This window comes from Punica granatum, chromosome 3 (assembly GCF_007655135.1).
Source record: "Punica granatum isolate Tunisia-2019 chromosome 3, ASM765513v2, whole genome shotgun sequence".
Classification (NCBI taxonomy): domain Eukaryota; kingdom Viridiplantae; phylum Streptophyta; class Magnoliopsida; order Myrtales; family Lythraceae; genus Punica; species Punica granatum.
The window spans coordinates 1,362,630-1,390,613 of NC_045129.1; the positions used below are offsets into that span (position 1 = coordinate 1,362,630).

Here is a 27,984-nt window from a genome sequence, read left to right on the forward strand (position 1 = left end):
AATGTAGTCGCAGTAGAATCCTTTCCGTCCAAGTCCAAACTATATAGCAAGTAAGAAATCGTGCCATGTAATCCTGCGAGATATACACAAAAAATATCAACATAATGATTGCATAAAATTATAATATTGTGTACAAATATATATACACATATAGAAATTTATATTTATATTATAATATAATTTTATTCAAGCCGGGTTTTTCAGCATATATTTTCTCTGGAAGAGGAAAAAGAGGAGGGCTGCGTCGATCGGGGGTGGCAGCCATAGATTTTCCACACGCAAACTTCAAATTATTTTCAAACTTGTTTATTAATGTATTGGTCAAAATGTACTGCACCTTAAGCCAAAAAAAAAAGAGCTAAACAACAAAAACACCTTTTTCCGCCTTATTTTTTCGGCTTGTTTACTCAATTTCTTCTTATTTTAATTTTGGAACACATGTGTCCCTTCCCCAATCCACAATATCTTCGATTACAAATTGGTTAGACCACCTCACCCCATTGAAAGCATTACATCTTCCTTTCCCCCTCGATGCTATTACTATCAAGCTAAGCTCCAAAATTTCACCCCAAAAGAAAGAAAGAAAGGGAAAAAAAAAAAGCTAAGCTCCAAAAAGTGAAAATCTTCAACTCTTATGATTATTTCATCTCTTGCATATTTGTATTTGTAACACCAATCAACAATGAGATAAAATATATTAATGTAATGTCTTTCTTAAGGAAATAGCAGAAACAAAAATAAAGGTATCCAAAATTCAACTTATAATAGTAAAATTCAGGACCTTTTGGATCCGAATGGATGATTGTGCTCTCGTAGTCGGCAAAGTGTGACGTAAGAGAAAGTCAAGCATTGCTATAATTGCATTGTAAGTCCTGAGGTCGGACGTTTTCAACCATAAACATAACTTTTTCAGCTTTTACAATTATTTGCATTTTTTTTTTTCAGTTCTTATAGCAGTAGAAAGCCGATAAATTAGGCCATCTCGGGCACCAAAGAGCCAGATAGAGACATATCGCCCACGGAAGCCGGGGCAGTTGCAGGACTTTATGAATTTATATTATAATATATACATATATCTGTTCCTATCTCTATTTGGAATATACTAGTTGTATGTATGTATACCTGACATAATTCCCTCGACACCAATGTAGCCGATTCCATGAACTTGGCACATGAACGAATTTAAAGGGGAAAGAACCACTAGAAGGGAATAAGTACCGGGCCACGTAAATTATCGTATGCTTTGTAGCATCATCTTGGTAAAATTGCAACGGAAAAAGCTGCTGCACTCTCTTTCACACGCAGAAAGAGAGAGAGGAAGAGAGTGAATCTGTTAATCATGCTTGAGTTAGTAATAAGTTCAGGAATATGTTCCTTTTATCAGCCCTTCGAAAGTCGATATAATTAACCATATATACGTGTGTTGCGTTCCAATATTATTAATTATTCAAGTTCATCATAAAGCTAAAATACTAAAGAAATATATATATATCACCATCTGAGATAAAATGGTAAAATTAGGAGGAATACCTCACCTTATTGATCATCTTGTCTATGTAATTTAATAAACATGATGGCTACAATAGAATTAGTATAATCATCTATTTTCCCCCAAAAGAAAATTAAAAAGAAAAACCAAAGGGAAAAAGAAAAACAAAAATAGAAAGAAACATTGCCTAGGCTGTTGAATCAAACATTATCCCTTTTTTCTCCTTGACACTGATTCTTCCTTTTCCTTCTTTAGGCTCCCCCCAAAATACAAAGGCTTTTCACTGTATTTACACCCCCTATAATAACCCCCCAAAAAAAAAAATAATAATAAAAACTAGGAAAAAGAAATTCACAACCCGTCAACCGCCACCTCGACCCGTCGGGGCAGCCATTCTCCATATCCCCGAGGATCCGTGCTCCCATCGCACTCGAGCCTCACCACCATTGATTCGTCCCGCCTCGTGTCCCCTCTGGAGGACAGTCGTGCCTTTAGCTGGTCAAAGCTCGTGATGAGAACGCTCTCCATCCACTCCTCTAGCCCTGTCCTACCCAGCCAAACCCCCCCAAGGATCCTCTCCAGCGCTTCCCCCTCTACTTCGACCGAAATGCGATCCCCAAACACCGAAGAGATCTTGCTTGATATTGAGCTCGCTATATCTTCCCGGAGGGATGCCAAGCCCACAGGCTTGAATATAACTGAGTCATCCACGTTGCATAGGAGCTCGCGGTACACCAAGGACGTGGAAGATAACCTATTATCGAGTCCATGATCGTACTCGTGCTCCACCGTGATATCACTCGAATTGCGCGAACCATCTGTCCGATCATCCAAATAATCTGCAGCCTCATTAAGGTCAAATCCCATGGCAGCATCATTGCCCATCTCCTTCCTCAGCTTCACAGCCATGTTGACGTCATGTAACCAACTGGCACGCCTCTTTGCGGTCCGCTCGGAGACTGAGAGCTTTAACCGCCAGCCTTCTTGGGCCAAGCCTGCGAGCTTCTCTTCATCGAAGGAAGAGTCCAATTTAGTGGCAAACTTGACATTATCGGGCACCCAATTCACGGTGAGAATAAAAGTCACGTTCCCAAGGCTAATTTCCCTTCCATGTGAATCGGCGATCCTGCCCCTCTCCATGGCTCGCTTGATGCTTCCCCGAACCAGCACATCAGCTTCATCCACATCCTCAAGAATGATCACTGAGAAGGGGTTCCTCCTCACTCCCTCAGCAATCCGATCAAGGGCCGTCTTCCCACGGAAGTTTAGGTCATTTTCTCGCCTTGATCCGAAGGAGATTGTGATTGGGGCAGCGCCACAGACCAGCTCTGACAGGGCAGACCCCATCTTTTTCTTCCCAACTCGATCGGGACCCGCAAATAGTATCCAGAGGTCACCCCGGGACTCGATACTTCTCCTCTTCGCATTCCCAAGCTTGCTGCGGTTCATAATAGTGGCCACAGCAGAGGCCGCATCCCTTTGCCACCACACAGAATCTGCCAGGCCTTTCAGGAGCTTCTTGAATGAGTCCGTGTCGGAAATGCTCATTAACTTCTCGTAGTGGAACTCATAAACCTTCTTAGGCGACCCTGAGGATATGCATCCCAAGAAATCTCTGAGGCCCTCTTTCTGGGCTGGCTTCTCGAGGGTAGGCTCCTTGGTGGCCTTTGTTCGGCCTAGAACCAGGTCCGTCCTCACAGGGCTTCCCGGAGAGCTTGGAACCTGCAGAGTGGGATGATTTTGCATCATCGGGTTCGGCTTCAGTAATGGAGTCTGGGTCTGAACCTCCACATTCAAACTCTTGTGCAGAAGCGGAGACTTGGGCTCGAGATTCTGTCGCAGGAGTGGGTTCGGGGTGTAAAGGCCTGTCATAGAGAAGGGAGTTGGGTTGATTCTCTCGGGCCCAATGAGTGGTTGATGGAAATGAGGATGGGAGCAGCGGCACGTCTCGTTCCATTTCTTTTGCAACTCTTGAATCCTCTGATTCGATACTATTTCTTCATCCTTCCCCTGAACATCCAGAACAACGATTTATCAACACCCTACCCAATCCTAAGTCCAAGTGATTCATAATATCAAATTAGGACGACTCGATTCAACTAACCTGAGTCGGGTGGACCTTGGCATTTTGCAGCCACTGGGGTAAGGCAGGTCGGGCCGCTGGCTCCGACTTCACTTCAGGGGAGGACTTCTCTGTTTCTGTGGTTTTGAGTTTCGCTAGCTCCTGTTCATAACCCTGAGTGCATTTCGGGCAGCAGCTTGTTTTTCGGGTAGGGTCCAGATTCTCAGAAAGACGTCTCGATGAAGGATTAGAGATCGTACTGGAGAAGTTCTTTAGCGGGGATAGGGATTCGACTGTGTTGCCCAGTATTCCAGTTGTTCCTAACCTGAAAATCATAAGAAATAGATATAAGTCATTATGCCAAACTCTACTAGCTACTGAAGATGTCGCAGTTCAATTCAATTCACAAATATATGCACCAGACAAGCTACCACCTCCGGTTATCAGAAGCATTTTCCGTTTCGAAAATTTCTATCTTAGACGCAATGACTCCCAGCCAAAACACCAAGAATTAATACCAATCAGGTACCTTAAATTCTCTATTGATGAGAACAAATGGAATGCATCGGATTAATCGGAGCCCATGATAGAAAAGTACCTTGGGAACAACCCAGGAAGGGGTGCTCGGGCAGCAATGGGAACTGCCTGCAAATCCCAATCAGTCTCCATTGAAGGGTGATGTACTTGGCACCTCATGTAAGTCTCGCAAGTAGCGGTACCAATCAACCAAACCCGACCACCACTACCATTACCATCTTCTCTGAATCTTTCCAGAAGCTTTGCAACTTCTGCCACTGCCACCCTCGCTACCTCCGAAACCACCTGCCGTGGCGGTGGCTGGCCTGGTATTGGACCTGCCGATCCAAAACCTGCTGCAGCCTGCTCCACCAGCCACTTCAAGTCCCCGAAATCGAGAATTATCCCGCCACTCACCATCCGGGCTTCCACCAAATCCCCCAATTCCTTCAGTCTTGAGAGCCTCTTCGACTTATCTGAACCGAACTCCTTCTCGAGGGAGATCACTTGGACATTCTGGAGCGCCTCGTCCTTCACTTCTTTGGCCTCAATTCTCTTCACTAGTTCCCTCACTACTGCCTCAGGCTCAGATTCCCCGACCAAAACCGGATTCCTCTTCCTTGACCTCGACAAGATCTCGATGACCTTCTTGACATCCTCGCTCCGCTGGTGCACTGCCTGTGGCCCTGCCGCAGCAGCCCCTGTGGCGGAGGTGGTGCTCCCCTGCTGCTGCTGTAGCCGGGGGTTCAAGTACAGGTTGCGGGTAGGCACCGAGGGGCGGAAACCTAGTCCAACGGAGGCGGGGCTGGCCCCAGGAGGTGGAGGGGCGGTCGAATTCAGGGACTGCTCGATCGTGGCCTTGACCGCAGGGCTAGAGAAGCTGGCCTCTCGCATGACTCTGCTCACGCTGGGGTCATCGAGGATTGATATGATGAGCTGCTCGAGCTCGACCTTGACCGCCAAGAGGGGCTGCTGCTGCTGCTCAGGGCAGCCTCGACGCTGGTGGGCCTGGGCGCGCTTGAGGGCAGCCATGAGGGCGTTGGATATGGGGGGCTCGAGGGTGGAGCCCTGAGCGGTGGGTAGCCGCTCGAGGGCCACGCTGAAGCAGAGCTCGAGGGCGCGGCACTGGAGCGGGTGGGACGAGTTGGGGTGGGACTTTATGCAGGCCTGGCGGAGGAACCCGGAGGGGGCGGCGAGGAGGGTGGCCGCCACATGAAGGGGCGTGGTCTGGCCGTGGTTGCGCCGGGCAGCCTCCGCAATCGAGAGGTTGAGAACGCCCGCCGCCTCCGGGGTGAGGGTCTGCTGGATCGTGCTTAGACCGGCTCTCATCTCACAGCAACCGACAACCCAATCAAATCAAAACCAAATCCAAATCGCTGAATTCCCCCAGTGGGCCTCTCCCTCCCAATCCGAAATCCAATCAAGACCCAGAAATCAAGTTCCGATTTTGAGGTGGGAGATGGGAATTCCAGACTCCAAATTGGGGGAATTTTCGCATTTATCAACCCAACAGAAGCAAGACGAAGAAGAAGGGTGGGTTGCAGAATTTCTTCTTCAATAAAGGGATGAAGGAGGAGGGGTTGCAGAGCTGCTGCTTGCTTCTTTCTTTCTTACAACGAGAGGAACGAAATGGAAGGAAGCAAAGAGAGAGAGCTCGACTTTAATGAAGGTTTCGTTTCATTCATAGAATAGATAGAATGGGGGAGACTTGACTCTCTTTCTCTCTCTAAAGGAACTCTCTCTCTCTCTCTCTCTCTCTCTCTCCACCCCTTCCTCTTCTTCTTCTTCTTCTTCTTCTTCTTCTTCTTTATGTGGCTCTCTCTGGTAATTTGTATGTATGTGTCTGCGTGCGTGTCTCTGTGTATGTGTGTGTGTGTGAGTGTGTATGTCCCCAAAAGCTAAATGTGAGGATTCAGCGCGAAAAGGAAAGTTCCGATCCCTTCATTCACGAGAACTTCCTCCATCCCCTTTCCCTTTCCCTTCCCTTCCCTTCCCTTCCATCTCTCTCTCTGTGTCTCCCTCTCAATCTCGTTCATCAATCGAAAATAACAAAAAAATATCAGAGGAGGACAAAAAAGAAAAACACAGATCGATTAATTAATTAATTTAATAAATAAGTGATAAATAAGTTCTTTGGGGGGGGGGGGGGGGGGGGGGAAGGAAGGCGAAAAATGACCCAACCTTTCCCAACTGTCACATAAATGTCCAATTTCTTTAGATAGACTGATCTCCTCTCAGCCTCATTCACCCATTTAATTAACAATTAAAGTTATTACTCTTTCCGGGTACCATAAATACCATTCAAAATTTACCATTTCATAAGATTCGTCGGCCCATCCGATGTCGTGTGAATCCAGAGACCACCATTGGATCGGCTTGTATATATAATTCAAAAGGGGGTGCAGAAGGAGACAAACAATGGTAACTAAGCGGACATTCCTCTTGTAATGTGCATAGATGGAGAGAAGGAATTTTCTGGATATAAGGAAGAGGGGGAGGAGGGAGTCTTGTTTTGGATGGAAAGGAGGTACCATCCAACCATTCATTCATCCATAAAAAGGCAATTTGTTCTTCTTTGCAAGGATTTCTTGGAGAAAATAAAACTATATCATTTTATTTATTTTTTAAAGAAGAAGTAAAAGAGAAAATGCTTGCAGGGGCAGGAGCATATAGCTCTGCTTTTTGTGTGATCTTTCTACTCTCTTTTTTCCTGTTTTATTTTACATTTATTAATGAGTTATTATAGAACTAAAAAAAAAAAGAGTAAATAAGTTGGAGGGAGGGAGAAAAACAAATACATAAATAAATAACACAGTGGAAGGAGGAGGAGGTGGCAACCTTTTTTAGAGAGAGAGAGTGTTGTCTTTCTTATCACAAACTTTATCACTCTCTGTCTCTTTCTTACTTTCTCTCACTTACTTTTTCTCCCCCCCCTTCTCTCTCTCTCTCTCTCCCCCTCGCCATGAATGAATGAAATGAATAATAATGAGGATTGACTGCCCCTTTTTCATATGATGATGATGATGAGCTACGTTACTACCTCACGCGCCTCACTCGTCTGTCCCCTAGTACAAAAAGTCACTTTTTCTTTATCTTTTTCGCTCAAATAATAATACAAAGCTTGCATAAATAAATCAGCCAAACTTACATTATTTCCTACCCTCGCCTAATTATCTGACCATACATTATTCGCTTGTACTCGGAAATACATAATAATTACATACTCGGCTTGGATTGGATTTTTTTGCGAGGGGGATCGGGACAAAGTCCACGCGCTTTGACATGAAAATGTTGGGCCTAAGAACACTACTAAAAGCCTGAGCATACCGTGAAAGAGAGAGATGTCCGGTCTGAGATTTTGCCACCCCACTCTCTCTCTCTCTCTCTATCAAAAACCAATTTTCTGCTTTTCACACGCAAAATGCTGCAAAGGCATCCGCACGGATTCCACCTTTTCATACTTGACTCTCCCTTTCTCTCTCTCTCTCTCTCTCTCTCTCTGAAAGGAAAAGAGAAAAACAAAATCATAAATCCAACCGAAAAAAAAAAAACAAAGAGAGAGAGAGAGAGAGAGAGAGAGAGAGAGAGAGAGAGAGAAGGACAGAATGCTTTCTACATGCATTGAATAATTCTCGAGCTCGAAAGGATAATATATCGACGGGTTAGAACTTAGAACTAGAAGAAGATTCACCGTCCACTGCTTTAAGCATCCCCCGACCAATTCCGCAGCGACTACCGAGAAGAAGTACGACGATAGATGCTCTTACTGCGCACATTGATATATGCCGTTCAATTAAACATGTGATGACTTTTTACATCAAAGCGGAAAGAAATCCCATCGCACAAAACTGTATGAGAAAAGCATCAGGAGAAGTTTTAGTGACAATTGTGCATGCATCTCAATCGTGTAGCAAGCAAAACAACAATGGCATTACATGGCAAAAAGCAATGATATATAGTTTGGTGAATTTGGGAGACGAGATGAGAGATTGAGGCTTAGTTTGGAAGTGTTGCCGCTAAAAGAAAAGTGCTGAAATAAAATTGTTAAAAAATAATTGCTTATGTTCAAAAGCAGTTTAGGCGACGGTGACGGCCGATACAGTATTGATAAGAGAAAAGAGCGTTAGGGTTAATAATAATCGAGGATAAATTTGAAATTTAGAAAAAGAATGAGGTTAATCTCGAAAATTTATAGAAAGTGAAATTAGCGGCGAGATAAGCAATCATACAGAACCATTCCCTTCCCTTGCTTTCAACTTTCACGGTGAAAAGGGGAATTGCGGCAACAAACGTTCATGTGTAAGCAACTCCCAAACAACCAAATGTATGAGTAAAATACAATTTGGGGTTGACCAAACTCCATTTTCAGATATCAAAAACTCTCCCAAATAGGACTCTAAAAAAGGTGCTGTGAAATTCGTTTGCTTGAAGCAAAAGCGCCATCAACGAACTTGGACCATGTGCCAATTATACCTCCCAACATATAGTATATAATATGTTATTATCATTATATCTAATGATATAATAATAGGGGATTTTTCCCATGATATTTCATTATCTCCCATTTATGACTTGGACTTGTGTAATAATAATCAATAGCCGCAGAAAATGGGACACAAGAGCAGAGCTCCCCTCGCAACTTGGCAACTCTCCCATGGCTCTCCTGAATTTCCCGGAATTATTGCATGCCACTCAAATTTTATCGTTCATCGAGCATTTTGATTTTTCTCAATACATATCTCGTACCCATGTATATTCAATGATATTTGTAATCAGCTTATACGTAAATATTGAGTTTATTTTATGATTGATAACTTACTTTAAAAAAATTAGATAAAAAAAATTTCTAACATTTTTTTTAAAGATTCTACTGCCTCGACCGTCCTATAAAAGCTCTCTTTAATGCGGCGTCGTTTGACGTAGTTCAAGTGGACCTACACGGCTTTGAACACATTGATCTGATCCCTCCCTGCACTAGCAGACCCTCATAAATAAATATATATCTTGACGAGACTAATTATTTTCAAAAATATTCAGTTTCTATGTTTTATTTTATTTTCACACGATATATATATATATTTTTTTTTCATATTCATAGTATCTAGTATTTTTATATTGATATATATAGTATAATAAATGTACAGATGGTTGTCCTTTTCCGTGGTGTAGTTGATCATATTACATCTACTGATTCATCGAAAAGTCCTTACTTAACATGTTTCTCGAAATTCCACAAATTAAATCTTTGGGTATTATCAATCGATTGTTCATGACCTCATTCTAATACAAGCTGAAAACTACTCGCAGTTGACTCTTAATCCAAGGTAATATTGGATATATAAAAATCAATTATGGTATATATTTCCTATCGATTGGCGTATCCTCAATAATTAATAGTGTTTCTTGTAAATATGGTATACCTTTCCGATGATAAAATGCTATATAATTGAGAAAAGATATTTTACAAGCGTAGCGGGACTACCCCGATTAGGAACCATATATACTTCATGTATTCTCATCTTTTATCATTCACGACATCTTTTTAACAGAAAAAAAATGTTATCGTAAATTCAACAATTTGGATCATTCAGTCAAAACTCAGTCAGTAAGGTATACTAAACGCTCAAGATTAGGGATGATCATAGGACGCGTTTGGAATGGCTAGCTCATTCCCATCTCCAAACTCTGGGGATGGTCAATCTCCAAACCATTCCTAAACCTGTGAAAAAATTAGAGAATAATTCCTAAATCTTTTCCATAAAATTAATGGGTTTCCATCAGAAAACCATTTTCTACCCATTAATCTATTACTAAAAAAACCTAAAAGAAGTACGGTATTTCATTAGACGATTTTTAGACATGACAACACCAAATTGCAGTACAATTATACGACCATCAGCTTCATCAAATTACATAAAGAAACAATGTAAGAGGCGACAGAGGAAGAACGATATGAGATGCTTGGAACGAGGTGGACGGACGGTGACTGAGCAGCGTGGGTAGGCGGAGTAAAGTTTAGTTGGAGTGAGAGGCGATAGAGGAAGAACGATTAGAAGAGAAGAGGAAACGGATCCTAATAGAATTAATAGGTATTTTATAAATTTAATGAAAGAATAAGGGTATTTTGATTATTTTATACCTTAACATGTTAGGGACGAATTTTAAGATAAAATATCAAATTCTCCCTAAATCCTATAGGATTTCGATAAAAAAAATTTCTCAAACCCTTTCCGTAATTTAGTGGGTAAAACCTTTTAAAAGCCCTATAAAATTTGGGACACAAATTAAAAAAATCCATGACATTCCAACCTAAGAACCGAAATATATATATATATATATACATTTTCTCCATCCTTTCTTTTTTTGAATTAAATAAATAAGTTAAAGCAAGGGGGGAAAAAGGCCGGCATTGATTAGGCAGTCTTTTAATTAAATCAATATTTAATCTGAAATGGCAACATTTTGCATCATTCTCCAATTAAAAAAAGAGGGGCCAGGGTGAGAGGAGAGACAGTGGACACACCAAATAGAAAGGCAATATGTTCCCAAATGATTAAGCCTAATATAAAGCTCTTAATTAATTACGTAACACCAAAGGCTATAAAATAATCCTCCAACCTTTGTCAGGATTCCTGATTTTATTTTATTTTATTTTCTATTGTTTCTCATAACGCACACCACTCACAGTGGAGGATGAGGAGGAGAAAAGAAAAATATTCAATCAAATTATTTTGCATATAATTAATCAATCGAAGAAATCTTGAGAAATATATTCTCTATCCCTATATCATAAATATATATCTATATTTTGTTGCACTCCGAATTAGGCCAGTCGGGTATATCTTGATAGGCACTTACTAGCATCTAGCATGGAATATAATGGTCATGAAGGAAAAAAAGAATAGAAGAAGAATATAAAATCTCTCTCGAAGTATGAAGAGATGCATTTAGAGAATTTAATATTTAATTAATTAAGGCCGCTATGATAAATCAATAAATAAATATTACTTTGGAAAGGGAAAGGGGAAGGGGAAAGATGAATGAGCCTTGAGAAGCAAAAAAATGATAATCATCAATCATCGAGTTAACTTTTTGTAATGCACGCTCTCTTTTTTACTTTTTCTAATTTTCCCTTTTTTTCATTTTATATCTTTACAATATTTTTTTCTTATAATATATATATATATATATATATATATATGGATAGATAGATATAGATATGTTCAGCTGTGTGGTGTCATCTTCCCTTGCCTTTTACGCGTTAATATAATGGGAGCCTGAGCTCTCAAGTGAGATAATAATATAACAACAAGAAGAAGCTATAAGTCTATAAGAGATGAGAGATCGCAACTACTCCCACCAGGCCACCTTTTTATTTCAACACTCCTCCTTCCCATGTGTTCCACTCCATCATTCACCTGCTCATCATCATGGTTCCATGTTTGTTCTCTATATATTTCACCTTTTACATGTATACATATGTTCTCAATACTTTTCCTTTTACATTATTGCAAAGAGTATATATTGATGATAAATGAGGTGTAGAGTCCAGTTAACGGTATGACATCAATCGTGTAAACCTATCATGTAATTACGTTAAATATTCCATTAATTTAATAAGCCAACATACTATACTGATTACTGTGTAGTTTTCTCGCATAAACAAATTAATCTTTACCGTTCGCTCAACAACACGAGGAAGAATTTTTTTGAAATTTCCAAGTTCAATTCAAAGGTTTCTCGTGAGAAAGCTCCAAATTAACTTTTAAGATATGTTTTGCCTTTTCAGTTTCTAAAACGTACGGTAATCGTTTAAGATGAAATATCTAATTGGAAAACTGTATCGAGAAAAGTTCGACGTATCCATCAATTCTCTGTCCAATCTCTTTGCAATTAATGGTTAGGTGAAACAGTCGGAGATATGAGAGACCTATCTCCATGGGTTAGGGAGGTCTCAAATTAAAGCAAGTTGTGGTTAACCCTCCTTAATGTTCTAGAGTTTGGGGATGTATGTAGGTACATTAGAGAATATATAACAAGTCCCTTAATATCTTATCCGGTCAACCCGAGCCCATTATCGACATGTAAACAGAGACATCACGAAAAATATAACCTTTCTAAACAGCATTTTCCATGATAAATGAGTAACTAACATTACAAATACCATACATATGGAAGATTGGGCGTCGAAACTCATTGCCATACATCTTCCTCCCGAAACTATGCGTCATCGGGCCGGGCCTTTGGTGGGAGTGGGACCCAGAAGTTGCATTAGCTAGCCTGGCGGTTCATGCAACGCACATGATCGGAGGGTCAGCCATCGACATTAAGAATAAGGCCAAAGAAGGTCAGGTGATCGGCCACCGTTGGATTCGAGGTCCAAGTGATTTAGTTAGGGGTCACATTAAGCATTAAATAAGTCATTTATTATTCTCGTAATTTGATTTTTGTCTTTTCGTGAGAGGGCAAAAATAAAAAAAAAAAGAAACTACAAAGTATGATACAGTCAATAAAAAGTGTTCCACGTAAACGAACTTTAGTCGTGGCGTGTAAATCGAACCCTATCGAAAGCAGCCAAAGGTCAGGGACGATCGAGCTGACATGCAAGACGGGAACCGTTGCCTTCACGGGCTTCTCGTGATCTCGTTCTAAAACAAAAAAAAGGATGAAGAGAATATTTCACTTGAAATTGAAAATGCCGAGAAAGCTGAGAGCTGACGCGTGAAATTTCAGTCTTTTTAATTTTTTTTCGCTTTTTGCAGAAAACGATAAAGAAGAAAAAAAAGTAAAAAACTTTTTGAGAGGAAAGAGAGAGAGAGAGAGAGAGAGAGAGAGAGAGAGACTTTAGAAATCAGCTTTCCGCATTTATTACCGTTCACGTATCTTTTCTTTCTGCCGCCCCTTTCGCCCTTTATCTGCTAGAATGACGGTTACACCCTTCTCTAACGACATTATTTACGGGGATTGCCAGGACGACTACGTGCTGCCACGTGGTGTCATCATCACTGATTGTTGACTTTCATGCTATCTAAATATATATATATATATCACTTATATCGTCATCAGGTTATTCTCTTTAAAAGGAAAGTCTCCTTTCTGGTCCCTATACTTTTGTCCTTCGATCAATTTAGTCCCCATAAGATCTTTATAATTGTCTCCGCGTAGATGGCACGTCATAGTCATGCATTTATATAAAATGCACCAATACGAGACCGATCGAATTATTTTTCTATAGAATCCAACCTTCTATTCTTTTCTTTTATATGATATATAACTTCATTAATGACGTCGACTAAAAAATTTTAAATTAATCATACGCATTAACTTTTGCACGATTATGTTAAATAAGCATTTTTCATTTTCATTTTAAACTGCATGACCTACCGCTATTTTATATGGGGAGAAATTAACCAACCTTTTGAATATATGTCTCGACCCTTGAAATTTATACAAACACCATCTAATCTAAACGATATAAATGTGTTGAACTAATTTAACGAGAATCATACGAGTAAACAATGTTCTAATTTATTTTCTATCGCAAATATATGATGCATGTAAGTGTTTTTTGTCTTTAGCATACATGGAACTTTGGGCCTTAAGCCACAATAGATTCCTTCAGCTTTAAGAAGTTTATTATTCATGGTGATCTCATCGCCCCAGGCTAATTTTCCCCCTCCATTTTTGCGCATGATCTCTTTCACATCCTCTTGCCCTCCATTTAAATCCCCTCTCTCTATCTACTAATTTTTGTCGATCATTGTAACTTTGGACTTGGTTTTTTCGTAGGGCAGGGAAAATTCTTTCCACCAATTCACTTTTACGTCGAAAAGTAGGAAGCTTATATGTTATGTTGTATCTCCTCTATTCGGTATTTATTTCACAAATTTTGACACTTGCAAACTATTATGAAGAGAAAATATATGATTTTGCGGTTATAGAGTGCTAGTGAAGAAATATTCATACATCTTGAGGAGGTCGGACCCCGTTTTTAAACGGCTATAGAGATCCCACAACAACTGTATATTAAAATTTTTATTTTTCAACTAAATACATGTATGGGATGTATCTTAATTTTCACCAAAACAAAAAAAGAAAAAAAGAAAAGAAAGACGTTGTTTTTTAAGAGATCAGCCCTTACTTTTCAACGGGTAAAGGATTGCTATGAACGATCAACCAATGACCCAAGTTGTATAGATTCCTTCCCCAACCCTTCATGGAAGTATTTATTTGACATATTGCTACAACCAAGCTAAAAGGGACCCCTCTTTTCCATTAAGTTCAAACCGTAATTGATCACTCGATGATCATCATCAGCATCTAGAAAGAGAGGAGGAGTGGTGAAAAGGGTTTATATGAAGGCTAATTGATGGAATATCATGAGACAAATGGGCCCACGACCCTTTTCACTAGTGCAAGCCAAGCCCCACACCCACCTTTTTGAGAAGGCGCACATTTTTTTTTATCCTTTTTTTTTTTCCTCCAAATTTTTTTGGGGGGGGTCATGATCATGTCCAAAGGTCAAACTTTAAGCAAACATACAACAACAAATCACTCACCCCTTTGGAGAAAAAAAATTTCATCTCGAAAAGTTTTGGTAGCTTCTTGCACTCAAAGCAAGTAGACTTTTAAGTTTCCTACTTTTCATTTTTCTTCCTTCTCTCTTCCTTTTTTATTTAGTTTGGAATAAAAGAAAGTGGTGTTGCTTTTCCATGAGATAATTTTTGAATTGAACAATGGGGTGGCACCCATCGAGCAAAGGATGACCATTGGTTCCCCCACTTTTTTTTTTTTTTTCTCCCTTAGAGAAGAAATGTACAATCTCCTTTCTTTTGTAAAAAGACTCTGTTCGAAAAGTTCGACAACGTGATGTTAATTGTCATACCGCCTGATTCAAGATTAAAAGGGAGTAGGATTTTTCCTTTGAGCTACTTTTTTAGAAAACATCTACCGCAGAAAAGCACCATCCGTTATACTATAGATGGACGACATTGCAAATCTTCAGTCGATTTTATTGCCTTTGGGCCAGTCTATTGTCAAGGATGAATGAGATACCTTACAAGTTCGATCATCGGAAACACAGAGTTCTTCTATACTGACACCGTGTCAACTGGACACGGTTTTCCCCACGTTAGATGTTTGTGGATCCCACGGCACACTGTGGATCTAACGCTGGGGAGATCCCATGTCACCGAAACACGGGTCATGTTAGAAATTCTCCGAAAACACAACATGATTCCACCAACTAATCCCATAGGCCTTGATCAGCAATTGATGGTGCCAAAGAGGGTGCACTGCCCCATAAGTGCAATTTCTTGTTTTGGTGCGTATATTTTTTCTTTATATATATAATTCCATTTTCATGTGAAATTTATTTTTGTGTACATGAAAAAAGGGACAATTGAAAGATGCCAAAAATCTCAAAAGCTCCTCCACGAAAGGACCAGGGCATCCACTTTTTTCTCCTCAACTTTTGATGAAGCTAATGCTAATGGAGGAATCCTTAAGAGTTACTAACAATGGAAATTCCCACTCGAGAGAAATTAAAGGAGAAAAGCAAACGAAAATATATTAAATGGAAAAATCCCAGTTAGGAAGAAGCATAGAGGCCCTGAAAAGTCACTTTTCCTCCACTAATGGCGTGGAAATTTGGTCTTGTCTTACGATAATCCGCCATACTTTGCACACAAGCAAGCATTAAACTTTTCCAATTCGAAAAGATCACGAACGCAATTGGGCAATACGCGCGAGAGATCGCGAAACTTGCATAGATTCGTCGAATTATTCTTGTTTGGCCCTACCCATTAACTCATATAACTAACCACGGTATTTAGAAACTGATATCCGTTTGATTTGATTTTTCAAAATATGGCATGCTTTTATGTAATAAGATCGACTGTCTCCTGGGGACCCATATCGAGAAAGTAAGGCATGCATACGTGTGACACTCGAGCCTCTCTCATGATGTGCTAATATAGCTAGGGGCTTAGGATTAATCCATGATAAAGCAAAGAGGATTTAATAAATGGTGCTTTTAAAAGTTAAGACAAATGATCTTTTAAACGACCCATTTTCAAGGGAACGAGGGGCCTACACTTTCCAAACACATGATGGATGGACACGCTAATTAATTGTTCTGATTAACCCACGCTTGATTTATCAGGTGAAAATCTAATCATCAATCAAACACCTAAAAAAGGTCGATCATATCGTATTGGCAAAGCTCGTTTAATGCGCCTATGCCCGGGACCCCCTGGACTAACCTTTCCAATGGCGTCTGATATGCATGCAACCTTGCATAGCATCATCGAACTGCACTGCTCCTTCTCTCTTTCGGTCCGGTAGTATCTAAGTTCATTTAAAAATTAATATACTCACTCTATTTATGAAATCACTACAAGTATCCAAGTTGCAGAGCATCGGAGAGTTCGCTTTTCGAATTCAAAGTAACATATTCCATCCGCATCGACATTAATGGGGATATGTCTCGAACTGTTGCCAGATATTTGTGCAGTGTTTGACACAAACATAGGATTCTTCCATGGAATCCTTTAGCAGTACAAGAAGTTTGAAATAGATCAGCAGATCATCTAATAATACAGCTCCTCCAAGCTTCTCCATTCGCGGCCTAAAAGGTTTCCCAGTGCAATTGCTGCTTTTTGAGAATGACTCCAACAGTTGTTTGTGCTTGCATACCTTAAACTCGAATTGATGCTCTCTTTCCCTGCAGTGAAGGGACCACGAGTTTCCCCATCAGAAGAATCTCCTATCTGATTCGAGAACAACATGGGTCTTAAATAACGCGAAAAAGAAGATGTTGGAGGTACAAGAACATACAGCACTAGATAACGTTGCATATGATGCCTCCCGGAATTCTCAGTAATAACTGAATTCTTTCTTCACATTCTCGAAATCACAACCAAGCATTTTCTGGCATTTTTGCCATGCCAATGGCAATTACTCAGTGAAATTGCTACACGAATAATATTGGGGGTATTTTGAAATCTTCCATGAGTAATATTGTTGGGGTGGGCGTGTAAGAAAAGAAAAGGAAAGAAAGAAAAAAGCAGGAGAAGAATTTACATGTAAAGGGGGTGAGGTGAAACTCATGGATAACGGGAAAGTGGAGCTTGTAAATCCGATTTGTGAAACTCATAGAAGAAGCCCCTCGACAAGTATGATAGAACAATTAAAGTGCAAAATGGAAGTGAGTCCAAGAGACTGACGTACCATCTCTTTTTATTTCTGATGCATTGCCACATGAAGAATAACATGCTGCATCATAACAGCAGATATTAAAAGGACAGCAATAAGTAAAAAAGAGTTATTAATTACGATGTAAAGCCAGAAATAATTTCGAGGAAAGGTTCGGTAATACCTTGATTTGAGTTCTGTTATATGTGTAAGTGATGTGAACGAGTCCATCACTAGCCTGTATAACAGCTGGGTACGAAAACTCCATTCCCGGGGTCTCTTCCAACGTTAGGACTTCTTGCCACGAATCACCGTCATTGTGAGACAGGGCGACTTTAAGGATGCCCCTCGAGATTGTGTTGTAAGCGAGCAATAGACGCCCATCCTTTAGTTTAACCCCATCGATTCCTAGTGAATAAACTCATCACGTAATATTAATTAGGGAGGAAAGAAGAGGAACGACACCACCCAATTGAGTTCCCTTGCAATATAAAATTGGTCCAAAACAAAGTTTCGATACCTTAACAATATTGTTAGAGAAATGTAAATGGCAGCACGATTTCTAATGATTCCTGCACTTCACCAAGATAGTCTTGCCCTAAATGTGGTTCCTTGATCCTTTTTACTTCTCTTAAGGGTGAATCCAAGAAATTTTCACCCTCAAAACTCAAGTGGTAAATAAGTTTGCCCCCAAGTGAGAAGTCTCAGAAGTGGGTTTTTGGCCCATCATCATCCACTTGAACATAAGAATTATAAGATTATTAATAGAGATTATTTTCCAAATGATTAATCCAGAGGCAAGTACTCACCTGAGTTCGGGTTTGGAAGTTCGGTGGGTTCAGCATAACTCCAGTTCACACCGCCATCATGGGATTCTGACATGCAGACCTTTCCAATCCCATTGAATGACCGTAGCAGAAGGCGTAGTGTGCCCTTTGAGGTCAGGTAAGGAACTGGTTGAATCACGCTTAGTGTTTCATTCTTTATATAAATCGGGCCATATTTCTTCCAGGTTCTACCACAGTCCGCGGTAACCTGCATGTGAGACCCATCCTTTTAGGCATAGTTTTGAAACCAAACTAGACGAGCCGATCAGACTGATCTGACCAGGAAGTAGATACCCGGCAGGTTAAATCTTGGCAAAGTGGATCTGCAAATGTACTCATTGAACCGGTGATCTAGCTCAAATTGGGTGGTTTGAGCGGTTATATCAATGAAGCGGCAGGTTCTTGCTTCATTGAAGCTCCCGCTTGCTCTACCTCTAATTTATAAAACAAAGATACATTTATACACAACCTTTTCCTTGCATATCAACTTTATAAATCTGGTCAGCATAACCCGTAGCTCGACAAGTTCAATGTCCTGTTTAATCCCTCAAACTACATTTTCAGGATTAAGCAAAATCATGCCTTTTTCTGAATGAGTTTCCCTCATACCTCCACCCATGAGCCCCAGGAGTTCCAACTCTCGATGGAGGTGCCGCAAACCAGGTGCCCATTATGAAGCAGAATGGGCTGTAGAAGAGGAGCACAAACATAAGACTGGCATTTCATGACATACGGGCATCGTTTAATGAGGAGCAGAGTCACGGTAATATTATATTTTTCAATGGGATCACCTTATTTTTAATTGGTCCGAAGATACCAGGAGGAAGTTGTTCTCTCTCTTCCCAGGTTAGACCATTGTCGTATGACCTTTTCAAGCATCCACTCCATCTAACACAATATACAACAATTTGTCATGCTTTCTCAATTTCAAGCTAAAATAGAAAGAGAACTTATCCAAACAGAAACATATGGAGCTTTAACGAGAAACATGAACAAATTCAGATATATGTCAAACTTTACTATGTTAACTTTCAGAGGACTCAGTGGACCTCTACCTTTGAAAATCTTGACCAATCTTATAGAACAGCAGCAGCTCATTGGATGGAAGCTTGAACAAGACAGGGTTCCACAGGGGAACATCAGGCTGTTCATCGACGACTACAGGCATACTCCACCGTCCATCCTGACAAACAATTACACAACATTACTGGACAGCAGCCAAAAAATCAGTCTTATTTGAAAAATTACAAAGCACAAAATCAGTCCAACAACCAGCAGTTTCAGAATATCATGCTCGCAATGCAAAAATGTGAACCTTCTCTTCAAGCCAGGACATTGTATCATACTTACCTGGTATCTCTGCAGCCATATCTTCACATCAGGGGCTCCCTCTGAAGTGCCTCCGAAATAAGCAACCAAGAAGTGATTCTTACCAATCTGCAAAAATTAAGATAAGGGGCATTTGATTCAATACTATTTTGCAATAGAAAGCATGCAGTTGCAAAGGATAGAGAGGAAAATTGAGTTTCATGCAAAACCTCGACTATAGTTGAAGCATGACAGTTGTTAAATGGAGCAGATTTTTCAGCAAATGTGAACTCCTCCTTAATAGGGCCCTTAATGTACCAGTCCTTCGAGTCCAAATTCCAAGACATTAATGCTCGTCGTTTTGTGTTGATTTGATCTAGTTCTCTGCAGAGACAAAGTACTAAATAGTCAATAGTACAATCCACACTGAAGAATATCTAGTTTAGCAGTGACCCTCGAAGTTCATCCCTCCGGCTTGAAGCAATAGAACAAACGCTTGATGGACGGACTTTATCAGCATAGTAGCACAGTACCCAGCCTCGAACTTTTTATCAAATCAAAGGGGTTCGTTAATAAGCTTCAAAACTTTGATCCAAAGTAGAAAACTCCAAAGCAACTCTGACTAGACTGTACCAGGACTCGGGCTTATCAAGGTAAACTCAAAGGGGGCAAATTTGGATGTTCATGATGATTGAGTCATTGAGTTTGACAGGTAAGAGAACTTCACAAAGTCCATGAGAATGCGAGCTCAGCCAAGAACAGCAAGCAAGACACAGGCATTGATACTTTGTGACAGGAGAAACGCCTACCTAGCGAGCAATTGGTGGGAACGCAAGGTGAATCCGTAGCTCAAGTAACCATTTTTGAGCTTGGAGCTCAATCTACTCCCAAATCCAGTAAACGGGCAATGCGGACTGGAGTGATTGAATGCATAGAAGACAAAGAACAGAGAAAGAGAGCAAAGAAACAGGACAACGGGACCACGGGTGTTCCCCATCTCTCACCAGACAAACAGACTACGTCAACGTACACGGAGATCAAGAAAAACGAGGACAGGAAGGAAACTAAAAGGGCCGTCGAAAAGGGAAGACTGAGTTCTACTGCGTAATGCAATGCAAGAGGGAGAAGCGGAGATGGCGGTACCTAATACAGAGGAAGGCTACGGCGGTATGGTCAGATCAAACAGCAATGGCCGCAGAAGAAATGAACTGATCATGCTAGGGAAGCAGTTGAACTGATGCTTGCTTGCTATGGAGCTTCATTAGTTAATGATAGTTAGCACCTTTTTTTTTCTTGGGTGAATAATGATAATTAGCACTTAATTAATTGATAATTGGACCCCAGAAAAAGGACAAGAAATGATGACCGAATTTAGCATTTCTCGGAGGATAAGACCAAAAACATTTGTTGCTGGAGCAATGAGGAATATTCATGTCGGAATATCTCTCTAATTATTAAGATCGAATCTTGCCATCGATAATTTTTTTGGTTAATCGTGGCATGGACCTCCGCTGCATATGAGTATATATATATATATATATATAATTATTCTAGATCGTTGGTCAGCAGGTAATGATAAATGCATGCCTTCCTTTATTTTTTTGGCTCATAAATATGGACCCCTTCCTTAAGACTCCAAAATTAATGACAAGATTTTAATTGCACAGTTATTATGACTGTTAATTATTTAGCAAATTAACGGATTTTCCAATGATTGACATACTATGTCAATAATTAGTCTCTCTCTCTCTCTCACACACACACACACACATATATATATACACACACACTTTTTCTTCTTCGTTCATTTTATGTTTTAGTAATCTCATATATGGATTGCTCGATGAATTGCTGAATTTTCATTCTGTTTTAAAAGTTGTCAGTAAGGGATGAGCTCGGTTTCCATCGAGAAGCCTGATTTGGAGGAAGAAATCATCGATGATGCGGAGTCTTTCGATCATCGAAAAGAAAGTGATGACCCGGGAAATGATGATTTGGTCACGATTAGCTCCCTCCCGAAAGAAAGAGGCTACTTGACTGACTATTTTTACCAATTCCAAGGCTTCTGGTATGACCAACATTTCCTGAGAGGAGCCATTTGGGCCCAAGCCCACTTCAAGGCCCAACCCACTGACATTGTCCTAGCAACCTACCCCAAGACTGGCCTCACTTGGCTCAAGGCCCTTGCTTTTGCCACAATGAACAGGGCTCGCCTGGAAAACTGCCCTCTGCTCACAAAGAACCCCCATGATTGCGTGCCCTACATCGAATTCCAAGCCTACGAAAAGGACCCAATCTCGGCATTAGAATCCCTCCCTCAGCCTAGGCTCCTGTCGACCCACATACCCTACAATTCCCTCCCGGGATCCGTCCTCGCTTCCAACTGCAAGATCGTGTGCATCACGAGAGACCCGAAGGACATGTTCGTGTCGATGTTGAGCTTCCTGAGCAAGATCAACGTCGGGAACAAGGAGCCCATTTCAAAGGATGAGGCCTTTGGGCTCTTTTGCAATGGGGTATCCCTCGTGGGCCCATTGTGGGACCATGTGCTGGGCTATTGGAGGGCTAGCAAGGAGAGCCCAGAGAGGGTGTTGTTCTTGAAATATGAGGACCTTAAGAAGGGCACTTTGGGTAATGTAGAGAAGTTGGCCGAGTTCTTGGGCTGCCCCTTCAGCTCGAGGGAGAAGGAGAACGGGGTCATGGAGGAGATCGTGAGGTTTTGTAGCATCGACAGCTTGAAGAAGTTGGAAGTGAATAAACGCGGGTTTTATCATATGGGCCAGGAGTCCGGTGTAACCGTCGAGACCGGTGCTTTCTTCAGGAAAGGAGAGGTCGGGGATTCGAAGAATCATCTCTCAGAAGAGATGGTGAGGAGGATCGACCAAATAACTAAGGATAAATTCGAGCCTTATGGCTTGAAATACTAGCCAGCTAGTAAGCTCAAAAGCCTCACGTCACAATTTTATTTTTTAAATCATTTAGGAGAAAAATCCAACTCTACTTTTTCCTGCATCTTTTTTTTTTCCCTTCTTTTTTAATCATCGTGCTTGAAATCATTTGTTTGTTTGAGAAGCTTTTCTTTTTTATTCACTCTTTTTCCATGCCAATAAACCAATCAATTAGCAAGGTTGGCCCCTGTCATCAGTACAATTGCAAATTGGCATAAGAAATATATAATCATTCCGTAGTCCGATTAGTTCTTTTCTTAATAATTCTTTTTCTACGAGGAGAGGCTCTTTTTCCCCCTATTATGTTAATAATATAACATTATAGCGTTAAATCATGATCAATATGCACCCTATACATGAGTTAGGATTACCCCGAATCTCAGCTATATTGTACGAAATACTAAAGATAAACGTAAGCTATGCTGATATTATAGGCCTCATGTGCTAAACTTTATATTGAATATGTCCACGTACAGAATCTTATCTTCTAGTTAAAGTGAAGTAAGATCATCTATGCGGACACTAATTTGCTTGTGATTTATATTCATATATATATATATATATATATGTATATGTATATATTGATTCACGTTAATTATGTGGGAATTAACACACTAGTGATTATTAACTCAATGAATCTCATGTTCATCGTTTGTTTTCCACCGAGGTAGGGAACATGCATGTACCCTTCAATCTTCATGATCCATAGTTTATGTCCTTGTGAAAATAGATTCCAAAGTTATAGCCTTTTTACTATTAAAATTTATATATCACTTGATACAAAATTCAGGAACAATAATTATATATTAGTTTAAATAATTCTTAATTATGCATAGAGACTATGGAGTAGCTAATACTTAAAATCCTATATAGTGGCTTATCCACCAGATTCCAAATGATGATTGTCCTTATGCTATAGAGAAATTCTAATACATGAATTTAATCACACACTAAATCACAACCAATTTCTCGACTAAAATCACCGAAAAATTGAACAACTCACAAGTATATATATAGTTAATCAAGTCTCCTATCCTACAATAAATAATGTAACTGGACATGTTCAGTTATAATATACATACATACATATATATATATATATATATGAGTATTGCTCAAATAGCACACATTACATTTTTCCTCCTTTTAATTGATCAACTTGTATTAGCGAGGATATTTGCATAATTAAATGTACTTGAGACACATAATTACATACATTATCTGTTTAAGACAATAATTGCCCTTCTTTATAAATCATATATATCTTATTAATATGGTGCAATTTTTTCTTTTTGTTAAACTAATTAAAGGAAGGCCAATCATACCTAAAAACAAAAGCATATATAGATAAATTAGCTGCTTTTGTAATGAGCGCAGCCAAAAAGCAATGGGAGTGTCATGGTAACCCACAGCATATCAGTAATATAATCGGTTTATTTAAAAGAAAAAAGAAGAAGAGGAGATTGAATCAAAGATAGTGGGATGTCCACTGTGATCAGAAAGAAATATTTGTAAATTATGGGATTAATTTATATATTTAATCTATGCAATGATCAGTGGATAAAATCACTTTATAAGGTTTCCCAGCTAGACCCGGCACTGTACACACACATAATTAGATAAAACTATCCAGATGCATGCTATAATCTAATGTAATTGAAGCAAGATTAAAAAGAACTACTTGTTTTGCTAGCTGCTGAGTGGCACATCATACATCTTCTAATTAATAACAGGCTTAATTATTACTTGTCTCTCTCGACCTATCACAACAGATTAATTAAATACTTACGTGTGCCAAAAACTGAACCTCAATGTATGCATTAACATATATATATATATAGCTGACTAATTAATTGAAAATAACTGAGATTCGGTTAGCGTGTTTCCATCTCATTAAATTATTTATAAGAAAACTAATTAACCAAAAAACATCCACCGACATCAGTTATATAGAACCTAAGAAGCGTAATGTCGTGTCATTCGCTCTATAAATCTCTCTTACTAAAATATTCAAAGACTTGGTTAGTTTCTTCTCGATTCAGCTAAGGAATATGTCCTTGATGTACAACACAAGAAAAACAAAAAGATTCTTTTTTTTTTCCCTTTTCTTTTTTTATTTGAAGAGAAGGAAGTTCAGGTATACCTTTAATTGGTTTGGGGGGGGGGGGGGGGGGGGGGGGGGGGGATGTGGGGGAAGAGAGAGAGAGAGAGAGAGAGGAGAGAGGGAGGACACTTTAGCTAACTAAACTACAAAAGAAGAAGAAGAAGAAGTCGTCATATATATAATTATATTAATTGATCAATCAATCTCTTAAGGAGTGAGATTCGGTTTGGCTTTGCTAATTGCCACATTATTTATATTCCGGTTGATTTATGAAAGCCAAGTAATTCATTTAATAAGATAATATAACCTGAGTGGAGGAATTGGCGACATTAACACAGCCAATTTAATGTTATACTAATTGTCCAATCAAAGGATTTTTTTTCTTGACTTAGGGGTGTCTAAGTTTCGTCCGATTAATTTTCGAGACTCACGAACCCCAACAGTGCATAGAGCGGCTAATCACACCAAAGGTACTCCGGTGGTCCTAAGGAATTTTGAATCCGGGATGAGTGGATACACATAAGCTCATCCTTAACAACTAATCCAATAAAAAGATGTTATAATAGTTTGTAGTTAACACTAGCTGATATATATCCTTCGGAGGAGGAAATCAAAAGAGATTAAAGGATGAATAATAATAATAATAATCCCATTAATTAGATCAGATTGTCCTTGGCATGTACGTCGACTATTGGAAGATAAATGACTTTTTAGTTAACTTAATTAAAGAGATCGGATCCCCCGTAGCTTAATTGTGGGACATGATCTAGATGGCACTTATTCTCTTCCCATGATTTCTCTTATCCTCCATTAAATCTAATGAATGAAAAAAAAAAATTAAGAGTGTGTACATATCTATTCGGATTTTTTTTTCCCGATTACAAGGAAGGCATGGGTATAATATAATGAAATAAAAATCTTAATGGCTAAAAAAAGAATATGAGTAGTCTTACCAAATATCGAATCCTAATTTTTTTAATTATCAAGCGAGAATGTGGGTCACTGCGTTATACCTCTTTTGATATATATATATAGTGAATTATGCGTTTTGAAATATTATCTGAAAGATATCTATATGTATATATATACATATATCTATTTTATATATAGACATATAGATATAAATATATATACATATACATATATATATATATATATAAATCTGCATCTAGATGTGAAATGAGTTTCATTTCACACACCTGCTTTTGAGTTTTGAAGATTTCCCATGTTCCCTCCTCGATCACATAAATACGAGCATCACCGACAGTAAGATTACAGAAAAACGTATCTCACGATATATAGCATCTATATATGTATGAGTCATTTTATGCCAAACAAAAAGTAGTTATGTGATGCACCTGATCGAAATGTTTGTGCTTTTTTGCGGAATTAATGGAGCTTGCACTCCCCTTTTTTTTTCTGTTGCTTGGCCATTCCCAGGAATCCATACCATATTCCCTTCCCATGGGAAAGAAATAAAGAAATCCTTTATCTACATCATCATCCATCTCATCTCATCTCTTCCCTTTAATTAGTGCGTTTAACTGTACAGGCACATATTTGACATGTATATCCAAATTCCAAAACACTCCCCTCCTGTCTTGGTCCCACCCCAGCACCTCATGCAAAATGACATCATATACAATAATAAATTTCCGCAAAAATACCAAAAAGAATACGCGAGAAATCAATTAAAATTAATTCCGCAATCAATGAAATCAAAATGCTGCAATCAATGTACACGACAAAGCTAGCACGTTATATGTAAAGGTAAACATAATTAGCATGACATGACTCATTCTGTCAGGCATACACAAAAGTTACTTAACCAGTTGTGCAATATATTGGATATATAAGCTCATCTTGTAGCATAACATATGATTCATTCGTGTTACTTCTCATGCTTAACTTTAGAAGGTGATTATACCGCAAAACCTTCTAGTAACATAAGTGGAAGAAGCCAAACCACAACTTCTTAAATGATGGGACGTGTAAAACCCTTAACATATGTTAAATAAAATATAACAATTCACGGTTTGTTATCTGATTCATTTATGTAAACATATATATTTATATAATATATTCCAAAGAATAAGATACACTCATACATACATATATATATATATATGTATGAATATTTTGGCTGATGAATCCACTCTTATGTTTACCCAATAAAAGAAGATCCACTCATACGTAGGTTTTTCTTTCTTATGAGTATATATATACCTCTCCATGGTTTTGCATTTGCTCCCTGCATCATATATCTATCCTTCTCTCCTCCTCTGTGCCCTTAAACACTTAACTGATCAAAGTAGTCTCTTTTCATTCCTTTCAAGCAATCTCATCATCAAAGTGATCTACTACAACCTTAATTAGCTTATTACTGATATATAGTACCAAACCAGAATGGCAGCTGCTAGAGGCTACTTCAACCTGACATCTTCCACCACTGCCCCCACCATGCCAGCAGTGGCAGCCCAGAGCCAGTCCTGGCGGCACTCTCCGGTGCCTTACCTGTTCGGAGGCTTGGCAGCAATGCTGGGCTTGATAGCCTTCGCCCTCTTGATCCTCGCTTGTTCCTATTGGCGGCTCTCGGGCTACTTCAATAGCCGAGATGGAACTGGTTCCAGCTCGGGCGAGCATGAAGACCTAGAGTCTGGGGAGCACCAGGAGGGGGGAGACTTAATGGCAAAAGGGGCGGTTTATGAGGAGAAGGTGCTGGTGATTATGGCTGGCGAAAAGGAGCCTAGGTTCTTAGCCACTCCGTTGTGGAGTAGTCGCTCTTCGTCATTCGGAGACAGCAGCAGCACCAGCAGCTTTAGCTACAGAGATGAGAAGAGTGGGAAGTTGGAGGTAGTGAGTGAAGATTTGAAGCAAGAAACGAGTTTGCAGCCGGAGAATTATACAAGTTACAGGCCGGATTCCGAAGACCATGACGCAACTGATCAGACCAGGGATGGAACCGCCATTCAGGATCATAGGGGCGAATGAACACGGCAAGAAAAAACAAGGACCGATCGCTTAATGGGTTGAAATAAAGCAAAGTCTAGTCATGGTACGTAATGTGAAAACTCACGGAGCATTAGTTTGGCCTGCCCTGCGCATCTTATATACGTGCTGGTTGAGATTGAACTCTCAAGCTGCGTCGATGCTGGGACAGCACACGTCACGGATTCAGAAGTCTGAGAGCCAGGAAGCCGCTGGACATGTTATCGTTGAGAAGATCAGCCACATACCTAATGGCGGCCAACCAGCTGCTCGACCAATTCGATGGACACTGGAAAGATATATAGAAAGTTGATATATATTTTGTCCCAATTTTATTTCTCCTCCTTCCTACCTTTCGTTTGGCTGTTGGATCTTCTTTTTTTTTTTTTTTTCGTTCTTTTCCTCTTCCTTCTCTGTTTCTATATACATTTGTTTTCCGATGATTGCTGAAATTCTATGGCACGTACGTGCCACACTGTCATTTCGAGAATTACTCGAGCCGATTCCTAGCAGCTATATATGTTCTCTGGGCAATATATACACCAATT

General features: G+C 39.7%; 4 protein-coding genes across 6 annotated transcripts; 2 read left to right on the forward strand and 2 right to left on the reverse strand.

Annotated features, from left to right (window-relative positions):
• Window positions 1-1,499: 1,499 nt before the first annotated feature.
• On the reverse strand, window positions 1,500-6,053 carry LOC116199441 (protein SUPPRESSOR OF MAX2 1). Its single transcript, XM_031529787.1, has 3 exons — window positions 4,150-6,053; window positions 3,594-3,876; window positions 1,500-3,499 (listed from the first exon to the last, which is right to left on the reverse strand). The coding sequence occupies exons 1-3, from the start codon at window positions 5,394-5,396 to the stop codon at window positions 1,841-1,843; spliced, it is 3,189 nt and encodes a 1,062-aa protein (XP_031385647.1). The 5' UTR covers window positions 5,397-6,053; the 3' UTR covers window positions 1,500-1,840.
• Window positions 6,054-16,449: 10,396 nt separating this feature from the next.
• On the reverse strand, window positions 16,450-20,676 carry LOC116198687. Of its 3 annotated transcripts, none has more exons than XM_031528913.1 (10): window positions 20,540-20,676; window positions 19,627-19,780; window positions 19,439-19,525; window positions 19,144-19,271; window positions 18,880-18,976; window positions 18,698-18,775; window positions 18,071-18,296; window positions 17,446-17,669; window positions 17,298-17,342; window positions 16,450-16,791 (listed from the first exon to the last, which is right to left on the reverse strand). In XM_031528913.1, exons 2-9 carry the CDS (start codon window positions 19,741-19,743, stop codon window positions 17,307-17,309), a joined length of 993 nt encoding a protein of 330 aa, XP_031384773.1. In that variant the 5' UTR covers window positions 19,744-19,780; window positions 20,540-20,676; the 3' UTR covers window positions 16,450-16,791; window positions 17,298-17,306. The 3 variants fall into 3 exon arrangements, with proteins under 3 accessions (XP_031384773.1, XP_031384772.1, XP_031384771.1); XM_031528912.1 differs by lacking the exon at window positions 20,540-20,676 and adding an exon at window positions 20,206-20,510 and having other exon boundaries at window positions 16,450-16,837; XM_031528911.1 differs by lacking the exon at window positions 20,540-20,676 and adding an exon at window positions 20,206-20,508.
• Window positions 20,677-21,285: 609 nt separating this feature from the next.
• LOC116199391 (cytosolic sulfotransferase 12-like) lies at window positions 21,286-22,323 on the forward strand. The gene has a single exon (XM_031529727.1). The coding sequence runs from the start codon at window positions 21,286-21,288 to the stop codon at window positions 22,321-22,323; it is 1,038 nt and encodes a 345-aa protein (XP_031385587.1).
• Window positions 22,324-26,625: 4,302 nt separating this feature from the next.
• On the forward strand, window positions 26,626-27,948 carry LOC116198925 (protein GLUTAMINE DUMPER 1-like). Its single transcript, XM_031529197.1, has one exon. The coding sequence runs from the start codon at window positions 26,855-26,857 to the stop codon at window positions 27,437-27,439; it is 585 nt and encodes a 194-aa protein (XP_031385057.1). The 5' UTR covers window positions 26,626-26,854; the 3' UTR covers window positions 27,440-27,948.
• Window positions 27,949-27,984: the final 36 nt, after the last annotated feature.

Bases quoted from the DNA above. Each gene is read 5' to 3' on its own strand.
- LOC116199441 (XM_031529787.1), bottom strand. From the start codon at position 5,396: ATGAGAGCCGGTCTAAGCACGATCCAGCAGACCCTCACCCCGGAGGCG. The intron at 3,877-4,149 runs GTACTTTTCTAT...TATGATTTTCAG, and splicing joins CTTCCTGGGTTGTTCCCAAG to GTTAGGAACAACTGGAATAC. The intron at 3,500-3,593 runs GTTAGTTGAATC...CTGGATGTTCAG, and splicing joins CCAAGGTCCACCCGACTCAG to GGGAAGGATGAAGAAATAGT.
- LOC116198687 (XM_031528912.1), bottom strand. From the start codon at position 20,393: ATGGGGAACACCCGTGGTCCCGTTGTCCTGTTTCTTTGCTCTCTTTCT. The intron at 18,776-18,879 runs GTGATCCCATTG...CCTCTTCTACAG, and splicing joins TCGGACCAATTAAAAATAAG to CCCATTCTGCTTCATAATGG. The intron at 17,343-17,445 runs GTATTACCGAAC...GTTATGATGCAG, and splicing joins ATAACAGAACTCAAATCAAG to CATGTTATTCTTCATGTGGC.
- LOC116198925 (XM_031529197.1), top strand. From the start codon at position 26,855: ATGGCAGCTGCTAGAGGCTACTTCAACCTGACATCTTCCACCACTGCC.
- LOC116199391 (XM_031529727.1), top strand. From the start codon at position 21,286: ATGAGCTCGGTTTCCATCGAGAAGCCTGATTTGGAGGAAGAAATCATC.